General features: G+C 60.2%; 1 protein-coding gene across 4 annotated transcripts; it reads right to left on the bottom strand.

The window, feature by feature from the left end:
* Positions 1-556: 556 nt before the first annotated feature.
* Positions 557-9,632, bottom strand: HSPA12B (heat shock protein family A (Hsp70) member 12B). 4 transcript variants are annotated; one of them, XM_040981213.1, is made up of 12 exons: positions 9,575-9,632; positions 7,623-7,720; positions 6,620-6,744; positions 5,983-6,169; positions 5,669-5,773; positions 5,278-5,394; positions 3,774-3,957; positions 3,003-3,089; positions 2,671-2,775; positions 2,316-2,574; positions 1,836-1,939; positions 557-1,567 (listed from the first exon to the last, which is right to left on the bottom strand). In XM_040981213.1, exons 1-12 carry the CDS (start codon positions 9,615-9,617, stop codon positions 921-923), a joined length of 2,061 nt encoding a protein of 686 aa, XP_040837147.1. In that variant the 5' UTR covers positions 9,618-9,632; the 3' UTR covers positions 557-920. The 4 variants fall into 4 exon arrangements, with proteins under 4 accessions (XP_040837147.1, XP_040837149.1, XP_040837150.1 ...); XM_040981215.1 differs by having other exon boundaries at positions 5,278-5,391; XM_040981216.1 differs by lacking the exon at positions 7,623-7,720 and having other exon boundaries at positions 9,575-9,626.
* Positions 9,633-19,243: the final 9,611 nt, after the last annotated feature.

Genomic DNA, 19,243 nt, shown 5'->3' with positions numbered 1-19,243 from the left:
GCTTGCCCAGGAGACCACAGCACCTGCTCCTGGCAGTTTCCTCCCAACCCCCATGCCCTAGACCTCTCCACTGGTGGGCTCCCCTGCGTGGGGCTCTGCAAGGCTTGGCTTTCCTGGAACAATAATGCTTTATTGCCACCTTGGGGCTCACTGGCAGTGGGGCTGGTGCCTGACATTTAACACTGGTAGAGTCTGAGGTCCCCAGTGGTCAGTGTCCCAGCCATGGCTGGACTGGGCTCAATGTGCAGGTTCCCCACTCCCTCTGTGCTCCATACCTGGTCCTGACTTCTGCAGCACCTTAGATTACTGGTGGGCTGCCCTAGGCACCTTCCCCAGTGGGTGACTAGTCTCAGCAAAATCCCCCAATATGCTACCCAAGCCCCTCCCAACTGCCTTCATCACAACCTCCCCCCTCCCTCCCCACTTGAGCTGTGCCATCAGTACACAGCCAGTGCATACAGCTGTCCCTCTAGTGCCTGCCTCCAGCCACTTGGCCTTAGCACAGTATGTTGTGTATTGGGCCTGCTGTTGGTGAGGTGGGCCATGCACGCAGCCCTGCACAGCCTCCCTTCCTGCCTCCAGCAGCCTGCTTTGCTGGTTCTCTGCCTCCCAAGCCACCTGCTTCTCCCGCCCCAGAGTCCAGTTGGTCTCCAGGCCACAGGCTCCTTGCCGGGCTGCGTGGGCCTCTTGGAAACCTCTCCTCAGTCTCCCTGCCCACCGCAGTCCTTGGTCGGGCCAGAGCCCAATCCTAAAGCCAGTCTCTGGATAGTTCCGACCCACCCGCCCTCCAAAGACATCTCTCCTGGGGCTGGTGGGGATACAGATAAGGACTACAGTTCCTTAGCTCCACCCCATTCCGCAGTCCTCGGGACCCGGGAAGGGCAGGCTGGCGCTGGGGCCAGGATCCTCCAGACACGCACTCAGTTGGACAGAAAGTCGATGGCAGCGCGCACCGAGCGGTTGGTGCTGACATCCACGGCGGTGACCTTGATCTCAGTGTCGCCAAACTGCATGGCAGCACGGATCTCGCGGCGGCCGGGGGGCGCGCCGGCGCCATCGTCGGCGGGCTCAAGCTCCAGGCTGAGAGCGCCGCACTTGCGCACGCCGGGGTCGGTGATGAAGTTCGCGTCCTCTGCCGCGCAGCAGTACAGATTGATGAGCACGCGCCGCTGGCCCGGCCGCGCGGGGCAGTAGCTGCGCCGCACCTCCTCCCCCAGGGCCACCGACTGCTCGGCGGCCACGAAGCGCTCGAAGACATCGGTGCACCAGCGGCGGCCGTCGCGAACCAGCAGCTTGTCGGGAGGGTGGCGCCCGGCCACGAAGCGGTTGAGCACGCCCACGCCGTAGGTCAGCGGCGAGCGGCGTACCCGCACCACACCTGGCGCCTGGCCGAAGAGCACGGCGCCCTTGAGGATGGTGAGGCCCACGTCGTGCGGGACCACGACGCGCAGGCCGCGGGCACCCAGCGACGCCTGCACGGCTTGTTGCAACACAGCCGATTCGGCGAAGCCACCCACCAGGAACAGCAGCTTCACGCCCTGCACCTCGGGTCGTGCAAGAAGCGCCTCTGCAGGGTGGAGGGGGAGAGAGAAATGCTGAGGCCACAGCGGTGGGGGAACCGCTGCGTGGAGGCGGCAGAGTATGTATGGGCACGGAACCACGCAGATGTCGGATGCATTCTGTGGACAAGACCCGTGAACCCAATCCCACCACCCTATTCTACAAATCAGAGAAGCAAGACGCCACAGGTTCTGTGGCACAACAGGACCAGACATCACACACCCTCCCCACCGCTCCCAGCTCTCCTCACTCCGACCCTGCAGCTCACAGCTCACCTATGTGCTGGATGATGCCGCTGACGGTGGGCTGGAAGAGTTCGTTCATGGCCTCACAAGACATCCGGAGCATCCCCTGTGAGGACCACTTCACGAAGTTCACGCTGCAGAAAGGGGCCATAGGAGCATGTGGCAGGGCCCAGCTGCTTACCCCATTCCCTGCCCTGCCACCAGGCTGGTGTGCCCTGAGGCACTGCCCACAAGTTGCATGGCAATGGAGGATGAGCTGGACGCTGCCTCTTGTCCCAGGGACTTTAGCTGCCAGGCTGCTGCTTCAGCTCTGACCTGAGGTTCCCAGAGTGAACCAGGGAGCAACAGCTGGCAGGGGCATGTGCAGTGGCCCTCTCCCAGGCTCCATGAGCCCCTTACCCCACCCTCCAGCCTTAGTTCGGACTGTGTATTCCTGGGGTGAATCCTGGCACGGTCTGTGCATGGACCTGCCACCCACAGGGACCCAAGACATTCCTGCCCGGGCCACACCTGCTTCTGCGCAGGGCTGTCTCCACGTTGTGGCCTCGCTGCTTGCGGTAGAAGTCAATGAAAGAGAAGGGCAGCGAGATGTTGAGCGCCCCCGAGCGGTGCGGACCCGCTGTGCGTTTGCGGGCCTCGAAAGCGATGGTCAGATCCACCCAGGCTGCAGGCCGCTGCCGTTTGAAGGTGGCGATGAAGTCTTCGCCGAAGATGCGGCACAGCAGCTGCTCGAAGGCCAGGTCCACGCCCACCGCGCCGTAGGGGCCGCCTGGGGAGTGACAGCAGGTAGAAGGGCAACGTCAGTGCCCGCCGTTCATTCAGGGGCCTGGGTGCTGAGGGGCGCACTGGGTGCTGGGCCACTCACCAGACGCTTTGTACAGCTCCTTCAGAGTGCCATGCGGCTGCTCCAGCTGGTGCACGGTGAGGTCCACGGTGCCGCCCCCGCAGTCGGCCACCACGTAGCGGTCTCCTGTGGCCACAAGCATGGACACACCTTTGGGGCCTGCCTCGCCTAGCCTCCATCCCTACCCTACCTACTGAGGGGGTGTGAGGAGGTGACCTGCGGAGCATTGCTGGAGCAGGAAAGTTAGGCAGGCGCTGAAGCGAGGTTCCACCGGACAAAGACCTTCCTCCCCCATGCTCTCAGTATACCGCACTTGAGGGGGTCAAGAAAACACCCCATCCCCCGGCCCTCACCTGCTTGCATCTCTGCCCACAGCTCTCCGACTCCCGACTCCACCAGGAACGTGCGGCTGTGGCGGGACCTCCGCAGCTGCTCACGGGCTGGGAAAGGGCACGGTTAGGTTAAGGGCTTGCAGGAGAGTAAGATTAGGGCCCACCACAGGCAAACCCTGTTCTCTCACCAAGGCCCCTCAAGAGGACCTGGAGGTCCTCCTGCTCCTGCACGGGAGAGGACGATGCTGAGCCGTGAGGGAGCAGAGGAGCCCAGGGGAAGGACTCCCAGGTGCTGGGTCCACCAGCTGGGACAAGGCTTTCTGTACCCAGTGCTCTCCTTTATTCCCCAAGAGAGCCCTGGCCTGGGCAAAATCATGCTTAAGAGGTTTTGGAGGAGCTGGGGGGTGGGAGCAGCCCGAGGGGGTATTTTGGGGAGCCTATCATGGGAGGAGGTGTCCAGGAGGGGACCACAATTGCCCACAGCTATCCGGGGCATGAGTGCCTCCTCCTGGCAGCAGGATCTGGGACTGATGTCAGGGGGACCACAAAGTGGGGTCCCCATCGGACTCAGCCTGGGGGCTGACATTCCATTTGTTGGTCCCTTTCCAAGCAGCTGCCCCCAGGGGAGCGTGGTCTCCCATCTCCCCCAACCAGGGCATGGCTGAGCCTGTCGTCAGAGTCTGTGCCCCTTCAGGCTATGTGCTCCCCCAACAGGGCTGTGTCTCTCTCCCCCTCCTGGGCACCACACCCCTCTGCCCCTTTACTACAGTGACATGCTGGGCAGTGGCTCACCCTGCCGGAAGCTGGAGTCGATGGAGCGCCGCTCGCCCAGGCGCCCGCCACCTCCACTGCCTGGGGTCCGGCTGCTCAGGTCCAGGAGCTGGTGCAGCCGTAGCTTGCGGCAGTAGACAGAGGCAGCCTCGGGCTCCAGGGCAATGAGGAGTTGGTCTGCATCCTCACGGGACACTAAGCCAGCCTGGGGGTGGGTGCGGGACAGAACCAGGCAGCACCCCAGGGTGGGGAACCAGAGTGAGGGGTTCCCATCTCCCCACTCACACTCTGCCTCTCAGACACAGACTTGGAGCTGCCTCCCAGCCACCCTGTGACCAGGCTGCCTATGATCCAGGGTGCCAAGGAGCTGCCCAGTGAGATGAGACTGAGGGTCCCCCGGCCTGCCATGCGATGGCTAGCTCGGCAGTTAGCTCAGGCCATCGGAGGGAACGGGACAGGATGGGGTAGCACCCGGGGTTGGCCAGCTGGTGCCAGACACTGGCCACAGGTGGCTCCACTCCCCGAGGGCTCTCTGTTCCCAGGGAATCTGAGCTGGCAGGAAGGAAGCAAGTGAAATTCCAGGCACCCAGACTGGCGAGTGGCAGGGAGAAAACACCTGGGCCCCATTGTTTCATGCGGCAGGAGCTGGGGATCCCTTTGGGAGGTCCTTGGTAGCTTGTTGGGGTTCCTTGGATGTGGACCAGGTACGGGAGGGGTTTGGGATGGGGGAGACCTGACAGCCAGGGAACAGTGTGGAGGGAAGCAACGGGAGAAAACACACAGGGGACACAACAGGTGGATGGGTGGGGCAGCCTTGCTGGGGAATGCCCATGTGCTCAGGGTGGGCACTCAACCTGGCTCTTGGGTCATGCCTGGCCCACAGGCATGGGGGACTGCGGGCTCCGCAGGCCCCACAGATAGAGCCAGGCTCTGGGAGAGACCATGCTTCCTTCCTGTTCCCTGTGGCCAGGTACTGTCCCAGCTCCTGATCCCACTTCCTGTAGACTTTGGGCCTCTGTAGCAGCAAGACCTCCCGAGTTTCTGGAACCCACAGGGTTGGGGCATGAGTGGGATCCCTAACATGCTGCTGCCGGCCAAGCACATGTTCCTGGTGCTTGCCCGCTGCTGTGTCTGTCGCTACTGGACAGGGAGCCACCTCACGGGGAGTAGCCTCCAACCCCCAACTTGTCCCTGGAACTTGCCTCTTGGTGGCCAATTCCTGCTACAAGTCTCCCTCCACGCCAGCTGAGGGTGGGACCAGGCTGGGTCAGACCTCAGCCACCGCCCTGCCACCCTCACCCCGACCCCGGAGAACCCTTCTCCAGCCGGCCACACACCCAAGACTGCCCATCTCGGGCTCTGCCTCCAGGGAATCTCTCTTAAGACACTTTCCGCTGGCTGAGGCTGTGCCCTGTGACCCTGCTGCCTCTGTGCCTCCCAGCAGGGGAAGGCCGGGGGTCTTCAGCCCCATGGCCAGTAAGGGCCCCTCCTGAGCAGCGTGCCTGATCCGCCCGCGCATGCTCACCAGGTAGGCGGCCTCTCGCATGAATTGCTTGGCTGGCTGCTTCCAGATGGCAGGCACGGTCAGCACCCAGCGCACGGCGTCCCTCTTGGGCAAGGAGGGGCACTGCTCCTGCAGCTCCTGAAGCAGGAGGGGAGCTGTGAGGGGACCAGCTTGGAGTGGGGGGCTTGTCTTCTGCGGAGAGCTGTAAGTACTGGACATCCCTCCTCCCCGCCCTCAAGTAACCAGGTAACCTGGAAGAATTCCACCCACACAGGAACGCAAAGACCAGGGAGGAGGACCCCTGGCCTCCCGTAGTGGCTATCCAGGGCACAGATTGGTGGGGGGCGTGATGTCAAAGAGAGACCAGAAGGACCTGGGGTCCCCCCGGGTGGCGAGGAGGAATCGCAGGTACCTGGAGGGCATGCTCCTTGAAGAAGCGCAGAGCGTGGGCGAACACCTCCAGGGCAGGCATCTTCCTTCCGTTCACCGCCTCCAGCTGTGTCTTCAAGGTGAGATCCTGGCGGGGGAAGGGAGGGCGGCTCTTCTGGAGGCCACTTCCCAGCACCTGTAGTCTCCCCGCTGTGGAGCCCCAATCTTCTTTGGGCTCTGTCCCCAGCCCTAGCCCCGAGCCTGAAGCCCTCCTCTAACCCGTCAGCACCCCCAAGTCCCTCTGCCCGAGCCCCGCCCCACGGCTGCAGCCAGGTGCGGAGCAGAAACTGGGCTCACAGTGGCGCTGTGGATCTTCATCTTAAACTTCTCGAAGTAGAGCCAGTCCCGCGCCTCCTCAGGGTCCAGGTCGTGGTAGTAATCGCGGGCCGTGTAGCCGAAGCTGTGAAAGGCGCCCTCTGGCGTCAGCAGCAAACAGGTCGGGGTCTTCTGGTGGGCCACGCCTGGGTCCCCACCCTCCCATTTCCTGAGAGGCACAGGGTGGGCCCTGCAGTCAGCGGCTGCATGCCCTCCTCCCTCCAACCTGCCGGGGTACTGGCTCCAGGGCTGGCTCTGTGGCCTTGACCACAGCCTCCTCGAGCCTCAGTCTTACTATCTGTGAAATGGAAACATCAGTTACTACCTCTGGGTTCGCCTGAAGGGCAAACGCAGGCGTCAGGTGCCTGCTACTGTGTTTTATAAATGTGGCCCATGGTTCCTATGGGGGGGGGGGGCGGCCGGCAAGGGCTCTCTCTGACATTCTTTGGACCCCCATTCCCTTTCTGAAGGTAGGCACACCACTGGACCCCAGCTGTCTGTACCCTTGAGAGAAGCTTGCCCTGTGCGTGGAAAAGGCTCTGAGGAAGACTCCTGTCTCATGCACAGGACTGGGAGTAGGTAGACCCCTTCCCTGAGCTCCCAGCCCAGACGCCATCACCTCATCATGTGGATGGCCTCGGGGTCACTGGCAAAGCTGAAGGCATAGCCACTGGATGTGGTGCCGAAGTCGATGGCCACCACCACGGAGAAGGGGGCTGGCTGCAGGGCTCGGGGTTCCGGCTTCTGCAAGTGCAAGAAGGGGGTCAGCCACAGGCCCAGGCCAATGCAGATGGGAGCCTCTGCCCTGGGCTGGCTGTGGGAGCTTGACCGACCCGGCCCTCCTGCACCTAACCACCCACCAGGCTTTCTCTCCAGGCTCCAGGCTTCAGACACCTCTTAGTGCCAAGTGCTAAGAAAGCCAGCGGCCCTTTGGGTGGTCAAGACAGCTCCTCCTGTCCCAGGTCCGGCTCTCTGCCCACCTTCTGCCTGGCCGGCCTCAGCCCTGTCTCCATCTTGTACCATCTTCACAGCCTGCCTCCAGGCAGGGCCCAGTTGCAAGCAACTTTGCTTCTTGGGGCAGCTTTAGTGCCCGCGAGCCTGTGTGTATCTCAGCCTCCTGGCTCTCTGTGCCCACTGTGCAATCCGTGCAGAGTAGGGCGGCCCTTGCCTTCCTGCAGGCCTATCTCTGAGGCTCCCTGGGTGCCTGGAAACCAACAAGGAAGGGCACCTGAGGGGTGGAGAGTATGTCCTGGAGACCTCAAACTGCAAGGTTCCAAACTGATTTTTTTTTTTTTCTCAACTGTGTCTCTTCTCCCCCAGATAGGGCTCAGGTTAAGGTGGGGCTGTGCTTGACAGGAGATGGGAGGCCAATGCTGTGAAGATGGAAGACACACACTGAGCCAGGCAGCAGCAGTGGCCTCTGTGGGCATCCCAGGCCAGTAAAGTCTGGGAGTCAGAATGGGCAGCCTCATTCTGTTGCCCCACGCTAGCCCTCTGGGAAGGCAGGTGCCTGGAGAATTCAGGGGGCATTTCCGTCCCTCCTCCATCTCACTGTTGGCCTGCCCAGCACCCCCTCCTCTGTATCACCAGGTCCCCATTCCCCATCCCTGCTACAGGCTTACGGGAGACTGTGAGGGTGTGAGGGGGGCGATGCCGCAGCTTTCCTGGGTTCTTGGGGAGCCGGGTGGGCTGGGTACTGGTGACCGCTCTGGACTGGAACCTACGGAGAGAGGGCACAGTTAAGATGGGGACTGGCAGGACACCCCCATTAGTCCTTGCTAGGCTAAGTCAAGGGTATAGGTGTGGGGGAAGGGCAGCCTTTTCCATATATTGTTTGGGGACCCACTCTGCCCAGCACCCCCTTGTGCACACAGCAGGGAAGGGCCCAGAGAGGGCTGCAGAACTGGGCTGGGAAGGCCGCTGGGGTGGGGGTGGAGTGCTGCAGCTCTCACTGCCTGGGAGGGGGCAGCTGGCCCAGAGGTGTGGCTGCTCTTTGCAGTTCTGAACTTGGGCCACATGGTTCCAATCAGGCCTAGGGAGAGCGCCCCTCCTCCACCCCACAAGGGCTGTGGCCTGGTTGGAGGAATCAACAGGGAAGGGGGTAGCCCTTTCTCTCTCTCTCTCTCTCTCTCTCTCTCTCTCTCTCTCTCTCTCTCTCTCTCTCTCACACACACACACACACACCAGCATTTACAGCCAAGCCTTGGCTGCAACTTTGCAGGGAGCAAGGAGAGTGGTCCCAGGCATGGCTGGGAGGGGCAAGCAACTCCTGGTGGGTGGGAAGGGCCTACTTGGATGGACACCATGGGGTTGGGCTGAAAGCTGGTCCCCACCCCCTGAGACCCATGGGTGGACCCAGGAAGGCTGGCCAGGGACAGGGTGTGGCATCTGCCGGGAGGATCTGTGGACACACCAGCAGATCTCCTGGCTTCAGGCTGCTCCACAACAGGCATGTGTACTCCCTCGGCTGGGGCCTGCGCTTGTGACCCGGGACAGACCCCAGCACCCTGTGCTCTTGGGGTAACCTGGGGACATCCACGAAGGGCCGGGAATGCTCACATAGTGAGGACTCATGCAGGCTTAAGCCGTATCTCACCAGCTCCAGCCTCAGCAGCCAGGCAGCCGTGCCTGGAGCCTGGGAAGCGAGGCAGGAAGGAAGGGCCCAGCCCGCCAGGTCTTTGTGAATGGACTTCCTGAGGCCTGTGGCCTCCCACCCCTGCAGGAACCCAGAACCACTCCCAGGGCAGCTCACAGGCATGCGTGCATGCACCCCTGCACGCTCCACACTCACACACACTGCCTGAGCACAGACACCTGCCAGGGCTACACAGAACACAGCCACATCCAGCGTAGGTAAGTGGATTTGGCTTTGTGTATACCCTCCCTGCTCACCCGGCCACATGCAGGTCCTGTGTACACACACATGCATGTAGACACATTCACACACATACAGGGTCTCCCTTCCCGTGCCCACACACACAACTTCACTCACAGGGAGCCCAAAACAGACCTAACCCAGTGCTGGGAGCCAGACTCTCCTTGCACCCCCATGCACAGCCTGAGAGCAAATGTGCCTGGTGTACACACACACATGTCCACATGGGGTTCCCTGCACATCACACACACACAGACTGTGCACACAGACCAGCCATGCACACACATGCCCACACGGGGTTCCCTGCACACACACATACACATACACACACATGTCCACATGGGGTTCCCTGCACACACACATACACATACACACACATGTCTACATAGGGTTCCCTGCACATCACACACACACACACACACACACACACACACACACACGGACTGTGCACACAGACCAGCCATGCACACACATGCCCACACAGGGTTCCCTGCACACACACACACACACGGACTGTGCACACAGACCCACCGTAAACATACATGCCCACGTGAGGTTCCCTGCACACACATACACACACACACACACAGGGACTGCACACAGACCCACCATGCACACACACATGCTCTCACAAGGTTCCCTGCACATCACACACACGCACACACACACAAACACACACTCATGGTCTGAGGCTCTTACCGATGTACAGCCCCTGCAGGCCCAGCTCTGGAACAGCCAGCATCTTGCAGGCTTGCAGCTGTCAACAGGAATAGGCAAGCGGGATTGGGATCTGTTTGTTTCCTCTGTGCCCTCCCTAAATGCTTATTTATTTACTTTCAGCTGGAGTCTTTTGAAGCAAATCCCAGACACCATGTTGTTCACCTATAAAATCTCCAATACATTTGACGCACTAAAAGAAAACGACGTTTGGGAAAAGTCACTACAACACCGTAAACCCTCATGTTGGACAAAATGAACAGTCATTCCTTAGTCTCCTGACAAGCTCAGCTCCACAGGCCAGGCACGTCTCTAAACTGGCTTTGCCCTTCACGAGGCAAGATGCTTCTCTCTGGTTTCTGGTGTCCACCATGTGCCATGTGCCAGGGAGACATGAGTGTCCCTGCCCTGGGGATGGCTGTGCAGATGGCCGGGAGCCCAAGAAGGCTTCAGAGAGGGGCCGGCTCGATTCATGCAGGATGCATTTTACAGCCAATCTAGCGGGATCTGCGATGGGGTGGGGGCAGGCTATGGGTGAGTGGGGTCTTTGGGTGATGTGGAAGCAGGAACCCCCTCGGGCCCACACAGCCCTCCAGGTTGTGGACGATGGTGGAGGGCACATGCTTTGAGATTCAACTGGAGACATGCAGGAGCCAGAGGTGGGACTCAACAGCAGATGGGCTGAGGGGGGAGGGGAAAGAAGGTGCTGAGGCTGGTAGGGTCTGGCTGTGGCTAGCAGCTGGGTCGTGAGGTGGAGAATTCTGGAGCAGGAGCAGGCTACCAGCAGCAAGCATCTGGTCAGGAAAACAGAGGCGACAGCCTGAGCCAGAGGGGTGGTGACCAGGAGGGCAGGGAGAAACCCAAGCTGGGAGGCTGGGCAGAGCAGAAGGATCTAGGGAAGTGGGGAGCAGCTACACGTGAACGCTGAGCAGGGCCTGGTGGGCTGGCCGAGAGAGGGGGCCCCTCCTGGGGACTCAAAACACCAAGGAGAGAGAAGGCAGTAAAGCCAGATGTCTTGAGGAGATCCTCAGATGAGACCAGAAATTCTGTGGTTATGGTCCAAGCAGGTGCGCTCAGGTGAGGGGGCTGAGCCACTTGCCAGTCAGGAGCACATGGGAGGGGCCTCAAACCCAAAAAAGGGTATTTTCTACATTGGGACAAACTCTGAGTTTGTGTCTGTGAAGCTCCGGGTCTTAGCTTCCAGGCAGGACCCCCCAAGTCCATCAGCATTGCCTGGGGGCCTGTGGGAGATGCACAGCTCAGAGCCCATCCAGACCCGCTGGAACGTGTGTTCTGTCAAGCTTCGCAGGAGCTGGGCGACGAGCCTGCCCCACAGCAGGCTGCCTGGGATGGATGACCAAGCTTCTGACTCCTGCTGCTGCAGACCCGGGAGGCAGCAGGTGCTGGCTCTAAGAGCTGGGGTCCTGTCCACCCTCGAGAGATCTGAATTGAGTCAGGATGCCCAGCTCCATCCAGTCCTGCCTATTGTGGGCACTTTGGGAGTGAACCAGCAGCTGGGACTTTTTCCCTTAATGGTCTCTCAAATTTTGAAAACAAAAATGATAAAATGATAAAATCCCCAGGTAATTCAGGCGCTGCTCTCTAGTGTCCCACGGCCAGTTTTTTTTTTTTTTTTAAGATTTATTTACTTTTATTGCAAAGTCAGATATACAGAGAGGAGGAGAGACACAGAGGAAGATCTGTCCGATGGTTCACTCCCCAAGTGAGCACAATGGCCAGTGCTGTGCAACCTGAAGCCAGGAGCTTCTTCCAGGTCTCCCACACAGGTACAGGGTCCCAAGGCTTTGGGCCATCCTCGACTGCTTTCCCAGGCCACAGGCAGGGAGCTGGATGGGAAGTGGAGCTGCCGGGATTAGAACCGGTGACCATATGGGATCCTGGGTGAGCAAGGCGAAGACTGTAACCACTACGCTATTGCGCTGGGCCCCCATGGCCAGCTTTAAGCTTGTCCATGCAACGATCTTCATCTGGAGAAGGCTGCCCAGAGTCAGCTCCCTTCTGTATCCAGGGGTGCAAACAAGCCAGTGCTTTCTATGTCCACGTAGCCAGCACCAGGGAGATCGCCACCGTACACAGGCTGTCTGGCTACCTTCTGTGTGGAGGGAGCCAGGGGAAGGGTGAGAGCTGGCCCTGGGCCCTCGGAGAGCAGAGAGGTGACTCCGAGAGAAGGCAACACAGACAGAGGGGGCCGGTGGGGAGCTTGGGAGTCATGGCCAAGGCCCCCAGGCTCAGGGCGATGGAGCCCACCAGCTTGCAAGTGCTCATGCTGATTTTGGGGGCATCACACAGGTGAGCATGACATCAGCCAAAGCTGGGGGTGCCAACAGCACTGAAATCGGCGAGCCCCCAGCCTCGCTCAGAGAGGTGGCTTCCAGCACAGCACTCCGTCAGAGCCGTAGGGGAGGAGCTGGTGGCCCCTTGGTGTGTTACTTGAACTCTCCCACCAACCCGTATTGAGCAGTTCTTCATGCTGGACCCTGCCATGTGCTGGGGAACCTCTCTGTTGAGAAAATAATCCTCTAATCCTAGGCGGGGGCACCTGGGGAAATATCTAGAAGTGGTGGGGCAAAGACTTGGCCTAGCCACGCTGACCTGGAGTTCCCCAGCTGTCGCAAGTTGCTGTCTCCTGCGCATTGTGACACACTGAGTGTCCCTGAAGGCAGGGCCCACCCAGTTGGCACAAGTGCCTGTACTGTGGGTGGCATGGGGCGTGTGTAGGGCGGCTGTTGGGAAAGGCAGTGATTGGGCCAGCGTGGACAGACGTGAATTTGCATCTCCTCTTGTTAGAAGGTCTGGGTCCTTCTGGGAGACTTTAGTCACCCTGAGTTCTTCAGGGCAGGGGGGGAGGTCCAACTGAGTCAAAGTGTGCCACAAAATATTCCAGCGATTTGAGGAGCTGGAGGCCACACACATGCACACGCGTGCCCCCTGTGTGCTGGCTGCCTGCACCCCCCCACATATGTGTGCCCCGTGTGTGCTGGCTGCCTGCGCTACACACACACATGCGTGTGCCCCGTGTGTGTTGGCTGCATGTGCTCCATACACACATGCATGTGCCTCACATGTGTTGGCTGCCTGTGCCCCCCCACATATGTGTGCCCCACGTTTGCTGGCTACCTGTGCTCCATACACACACTTGCATGTGCCCTGCGTGTGCTGGCTGCCTGAGCTCCACACGCACGCACACATGCCCCACGGGATACACACACGCTCAGTCTCACTTAAGGAGAGTGCTGACCCGGGACTCAGGGGATGGGGAGAGATACGCCTTCCCCCTGGGGCCTCCACTGCACAGGGTAATCGGCTGGGCCAGTCTGATTTACTCAGCAAGTAAAGTCATTCACACCAAATCCTTAGAGGGACTCACGCCCTGCCCGGGAACTGATCTTCAACTCTTGGCCTCAGGGTGACCCTGAACCCTGGCCTTGACTTCTACCCCAAAACATGGTCAAGAAACCACTGGGGGACCTGGACTCACCCCACCCCCCCAGTCTCAGGGCAGCCAAGGATGAGGCTGGGCCAGCTTGAGGGAAGGAATTCTTGGTGGCTTTCCTCCTGGGGTGAGGTAGGGTGCTGTGCAGAGATCAGAGAGCCGTGGGCGTGTGGCTTTGCTGCGCTTCAGGGCTCCACACCAGCAGCCCATCCCGCCCTGATGGGCCACCCTCCTCCCCGGAGCCCTGCCCATCCTGTGCACTGCCCACTGTCCAGCCTTGGATTGACTCTTGAGAGGAATGGGACTGTCACAACGGGTGAAGCTGGGTCACAGGCATTCAAGTCACAGATGGGGCCAACCAGGGCCCAAGGTAAGATCAGGCACTGCACCCCAAGGGTGCAGTCCCTAGACGGGGGCTGGCTGCCCAGGCTGTACTGGGGCAGGGGACACATCAGGTGCCTCCCATGACCAGGCCCTCCTCTGCCCTTGGTTTTCCATACATCCTGCCTGCCCCACCCTGTGGCTCCCCAGGACAGGGACAGCCAGGTCACAAACAACCTGGGTCCCAAGGGCCCTGCTGCCCTCCCCCCCACACACCCTTGCCCCCTCACTCCTGGGTCACGGTGGCTCTCCCAGCTCCCTCCCAGCCAGGGCCAGGCTCTCCCACACTAGCTTTTGTCCCAATACCACCCCCCGCCAGGTAGGGTAGCAGAGCCCACGGTCCACCCCAGCTGAACCCCCCACATGGGCCTCAGGGAAAGCAGCAGGGAGCCCCTGGCACCGGCCTGTGGAAGCACCCCCACTTCCACGCCCCACACAACCAGCTCCGGAACTCCCCGAAACGAAGCGCCCCACAACGCGGTCCCCCAGAGCAGGCGCTGGCCTCCAGGCTGATGCATGGGAGTTCTGAGCCGCCAGAGAGGGCCTTGCACAACAGATCCCTCCCGACTCCCTCGCTTTTGGTGGGGTCTCAGCCCTCAACCCCCCATGCCTTCCTGCTCTCTAGGAGCCCCACCGCCCCCGACCCAGAGCTCACCTCTGCGCTCTAGACAGCCTGAGCCTGTCCCACTGACCGCCTCGATCCCGGGCCGCAGCCCTCGACGTGCGCCCAGCTGCCGCGGGCTGTCGGTGGTTCGGCCCCCGGTTCGGCCCCGCGCCGCCCACCCCGCCCGCCGCCCCCTCCCCCAGGCCGGATGGCCGCGCTCACTCGCAGCCCAGATGTGCGAGGCCGGGGCGGGGCCTGCCTGCGCTGGCCTCCTCCACCGCCGCCCGCCGAGGGGCCCAGGCTGGCCCGGCGTCCAGGGCCCCTCCCTGCGCCCCTCCTGCGAGCAGCCAGAGGGGTGGGAGCAGGCAGCGGGGGAGGTGGAAGGAGGCGACCAGGAATTCCAGACCCTCTGGGGCGGGCGGGGAGGCGCTGCAGGCAGGCGGCAATTCCTGCAGCCCAGCTGTGCTGGGGCCCCCACCCGCGCCCACCTCCCACCGCCCACAGCCCACCTTGTTGGGGAGCCCAAGCCGCTGGGGAGGGAGGACCCTGCCCCAACCGCCAGGCTTTTGACTCAGACCCCTACCCTTGTGGGCCCCCGCCCTGGTCTCCCACAATCAGATGATCAGGCCACAGCAACCCCCCGCCCCCTCCCTCCCGCCTCAGCAACAGGGAGGACCCAGGCCCTCTCACGTGGGGACTCAGTATCCCCACTTGTAGCACCCAGGCCCTCTTGGGGATGCTAAGATGTCATCTCAGGGGGCAGTTTTGCAGAGCCTGCCTCTGGCATGGTCTCTCCTGCTGCTCCTAAGGCTCCTGGCCCACCACCTCTGGCTCTAGCAGGGGCTAGGCTGAGTCCTCCACTCCATGTGCCCTCCCAGCGGCTCTGGCTGCACCCTGGCAACAAGACCCCTTTCTCAGAGCATCCTCTTTGCCCTCCCACCCCAGCCTCCACAGCGCCCACCTCTCTTGTCTGGCTGCTTTCCTTGCATCTGTCTGCCGGGCTGCAGGGCTACCTCCCCCAGGTTGGCCACCATGACTCTTCGGGCCACCCCCGCCTCACCAGCCCTGGCCAGCCAGGGTCTCTACCCTCTTGCTGCCTCTGTGTGTCTGGTGGAGTGTTGGTGTCTCTGTGTGTCTGCCTGGGAGTGTGGCAGGAGCAAGTCCTTGGTCAGCCTCATGGAAGGATAGACATGTTTGAGGAATGTGTGTGAAGTCGGAGATCCGTGAACTCCATGTGTAGGCCAGCGTGATTCACTTGTTATCAGGGGGTATGGGCTCAGGTAGACCCCACAGAGTCCTTGTCCTTGGCCCCGCTGTGCCCTGCGGTGGGTCCACCGCTGACCCCTCAGCTCTCTGCACCTCCCTGTGGGCAGGGGAGGGCGAGCGTGAGGGAAGGTGGCCTTAGTGGCCTCGTGGGAGCAGCTGCCCTCCTCTGGGCCCTGCCCCTGCCATCCCAATTGGAGGAGACTTGCAGGGATGTCAATCTGGGGCCTTCACACGGCACCTGCTGACCTCTCCTGGTAGCCTATGGTGAGGCCTGACCTTGCCTCATCCCTCGGGCTGCCCCGGCCAGCATGACCTCCAGCCTGTCCCTGGCATGACTGACCTCCTGTGCTTCCTGTTTCTTCACCACCTGGGCAACTGTGACCTTGTCCTTGGCTTCCCTGCCCTGGGCCCTTGGGCCCTCCTGGGGCCTCTGTGGCCGCATTGAGAGCCCCCAGTCCCGGGTACCACCATGAGGGCCTTTCTGGAAGTCTCTGAACTTGGCAGACAGACACAAGTCCTCCCTCTCCCAGTGCCCACTGCCGGGTCCACGCATCAGTGCCACCAAGGGGGCACACTCACTTACACGATCTGTCCTCCCAACCTAGGGTGATTAGGGATTTGAAGTTCCCCATCTCACTCTTGACTTAGCCTGGCTCCTGGCCCAGAACCCACAAAATGGGACAGACCCTTAGCCTCAAATACACTCCATGGGTAGGGGAGGGGAGCTGCCAGGCTGTCCTGGGAAGGAAGGGGGTGCCAGGAGCTGAGTCCAACACTGCCTGAGGCTTCCTGCTGCTGGGGCCTGCTGGCAATCTCACCCTCATCACCCTCATCACACCTCCTGCATCTACAGATGAGGAGGGGGCCCTGCAGGCCACCCCAGGGACAGGAGATGGGTACACAGGGCACCTGAGCACCCCTAGATGTTCCCACTCAACCCACCCCACCAGCCCAGACCTGGGCTGGAAGAGGGCAGCTCCTGGGACAGACACTTGGACAACATTCTTCCCACACGGAGTCCTGAGGTGTGAGCTTCCTTCCAGGAATTCCTCTGCCTGCCCCACCCAGCTGGACTTCCCCCTCCTGGCCCACCACGCTGCATCATTTTCCTCCTGGAAACGGGAGCGTGGGAGGCTGGGTCCCCTCCCAGCTGCACACAGGAGCCCGGTGGCTCCTATGCCCCTGCTTTGTGGCCAGCTAGCACCTCCTTCTTCATGCAAAGCAAGCCTGGGGCCCACTGCCCTGCCCAGCCCCCTCCGGCATGGGCATCAGGACAGGATCCCTCCCGCCCACATGTGCAACCCTTGCCCGGCAGGGACATCAAGATGCCTTCTGGAGGGAGGTGGCTCCTGAGTGGAGGGATGACCACGTGGGAGCCATGGGGAGCAGTGGGAAGGGCATCCCAGGTGGCAGCAGCGACAGTGTCCTCAGAGGCAGGGAGGGCACAGCTGAACAGGGAGTGGAATGCAGCTGGCATCCTTGGCCGCCGGCCTCCCACAGGGCGGGCGCCTTTGTCCCTGCTGCTTCCAATTACAGACCTACCCTCATGTCCTGGCGCAAAGTCATCTGGCCCTTGGCACAGGAACCCCCAACCCTGCTCACTCCGCTTCTGATCCAGCTCCCTGCTAATGCGCTGGGGAGAGAAGGAGAAGATGCTTGGACCCCTGCACTCATGTGGGAGAGCTGGAAGGAATTCTTGGCTTCAGACTGGGTGAGCTCCAGCCACTGCAGCCGTTTGGGGAATGAACCAGGGGGAGGAAGATCTCCTTCTAGGTCGGTTTCTTCCTCTCATTAGAGAGAGACGGCAGCAGAGAAGGATGGCGCAGGCCAGGGCAGGTGTCAGAGACGGAAGTGTCACACCACCTGCAGTGGAGCCTGTGTGAGAAATCACCGGGCCGAGGCGGAAGCTTCAAGGAAGGATGCCTCCTGGATTCGGCTGCATCTCTAGTGGTCTTGGCGTTCCTAGCTGTACTCTCTTTGCTCTTATCTTTATGACTGGAATAATACTATTTATGTGCGGCAAAGGCTCAATGTTCCTTTATAGTTCTATGAAGCCTTCTGACAGGAGACTGGACAAGGACAGCAAGCAATATGAGATAAAAAACTATCATGTCACTAGCTTTAGTAAACCTACTTAGGACTATTTTTGAGAATTCCTAAAAAGAAGATTATAGTAGAAATCTATAGCTTAAAAAGCCATACAGGAAGAAAAACTAGAAATATAGGCAAGTTAATATTAAAACCAGTGTAAGGCACAAAACACAATGAGAGCTAACTGCTTAATGATTAAAAGTCAAATGGAGCCAAACTGCGTCCACAGGAAATAGCAACTGCAGGCTGTCACCAGGCTATTAGAGAACAATCTTTGCTCAACACACCTGCTTACCTCCCTGGAATAATTGCTTGTAGAAATGTAACCATGTGTATAAACAAAGAAAATGTCCCTTTGCAATAATCTATTGTATATAAGCTGATGCTTTGCTTTTGCAAAATGCACTCAGATACAACTTCCTTGAGTTGTCGTGTCTGTTTGTCACTCGCCGAATCCTTGTCCACCGTTCCCGGGGTCCTGTTCCCGTCGGACTGATTGCTCCCGGCCGAGCCGGTCCGTCGCATGGAAGCTGTGGGAGATGAGCTGTGCTGATGAGGTCTGTGGTGGGCCAGGCCAGAGCTCCGGGCAGCACATGTGTCTGCTGGAAATGGCCTCGTATCTGCTCTCCTCCCCGCTCAGGCTTGCAAGTGTTCCCCTGGAGACCTCCTGGCTGGGGTGATGACCTCTCAGGGAGCAAAAGCCATACAGCTGGATTAGTTCATATGAAATGTGAAAAAAGCTGTTGGGACACACAGTGCATTGTTGCTCCTTCTCCAAGAGGAACCCTCCTACCTGCTGCTTTCTTTCTTTTTAAAAAACATTTATTCATTTTAATTGAAAAGGCAGATTTACAGAGAGAAGGAGAGAGAGAGAGAAAGATCTTCCATCCATTGGTTCACTCCCCAAGTGGCTGCAATGGCCAGAGCTGAGCTGATCCGAAGCCAGGAGCCAGGAGCTTCCTCCAGGTCTCCCACATGGGTGCAGGATCCCAAGGCTTTGGGCCATCCTCGACTGCTTTTGCAGGCCACAAGCAGGAAGTTGGATGGGAAGTGGAATAGCTGGGACTAGAACTAGCACACCTATGGGATCCCAGCACATGCAAGGTGAGGACTTGAGCCACCAGGCTACCGTGCCAGGTCTTGCCTGCTGCTTTCAAAACAACTGTTGCATCTGTGTATTCATTGAAAGCCTGTGGTCAGCACCGGGTTGCCCTCTGACAGAGAGAGGCTTCCTCTGGCTGCCCACCTGCCTGCCTGTCCTCTCTTTCAGCACTGCGTCTTGCTGCAGGGTTCACGGCACCTCCTCTTCCCCAGCACACATTCACCTGGGCGAGCACATCTTGGTGTCTTCAATCCCACCTCCACCTGGATGACTGCCAGGGCTACCTGCAATCCGCAGCCCTTCTTGGAGCTGCAGTTCCAGACGTGAGCTGCCTGCTCAGCATCCCCTGTGGACTGCAGCAGACAGGGTTGCGTTCCACTGTCAGTGACGGACACCAGACTACAGTGAGATGAAGTTGTTTTGCTTTTCCCCCCTATTGCACTTGGCAGTCAGAAACGCCCCGCCTGGCTTGGCACAGGACTGCAGCCGCAGGCTGCCACCCTGAGGTCACTCTTCTGCTGTCCGTGGGGCGTGTCCCCCAGCTTCATGGTCCACAGCAGGACTTAAGGCTTTGGTCACCCTGTCAGCATGCTGGACAGCCAGACATCGCGGAGTGTGATGAGAAACAAGCAGCCTTTGGCAAGCACCCAGCAGCCACCTCAAGGAAGATCCTTGGAAGATGCCACCAAGCACTTCTGCTCACGTCTCCTCGCCAGACTTGGTCACCTGCCCATGCCACCCTTAGCTTAAAGA

Source organism: Ochotona curzoniae, unplaced genomic scaffold, assembly GCF_017591425.1.
Source record: "Ochotona curzoniae isolate NIBS_2020 unplaced genomic scaffold, NIBS_Ocur_1.0 contig_3520, whole genome shotgun sequence".
In the NCBI taxonomy this organism is placed as follows: Eukaryota; Metazoa; Chordata; class Mammalia; order Lagomorpha; family Ochotonidae; genus Ochotona; species Ochotona curzoniae.
Note: the sequence above shows the minus strand (reverse complement) of the source record. Positions and strands in the feature narration are given on the sequence as shown.

Coding starts and splice junctions, on each gene's coding strand:
- HSPA12B (XM_040981213.1), bottom strand. CDS start 9,617: ATGCTGGCTGTTCCAGAGCTGGGCCTGCAGGGGCTGTACATCG. Junction 3,958..5,277: donor TGCGAGAGGCCGCCTACCTG/GTGAGCATGCGC, acceptor ACCCACCCCCAG/GCTGGCTTAGTGTCCCGTGA. Junction 3,090..3,773: donor CGACTCCAGCTTCCGGCAGG/GTGAGCCACTGC, acceptor GCCCTTTCCCAG/CCCGTGAGCAGCTGCGGAGG.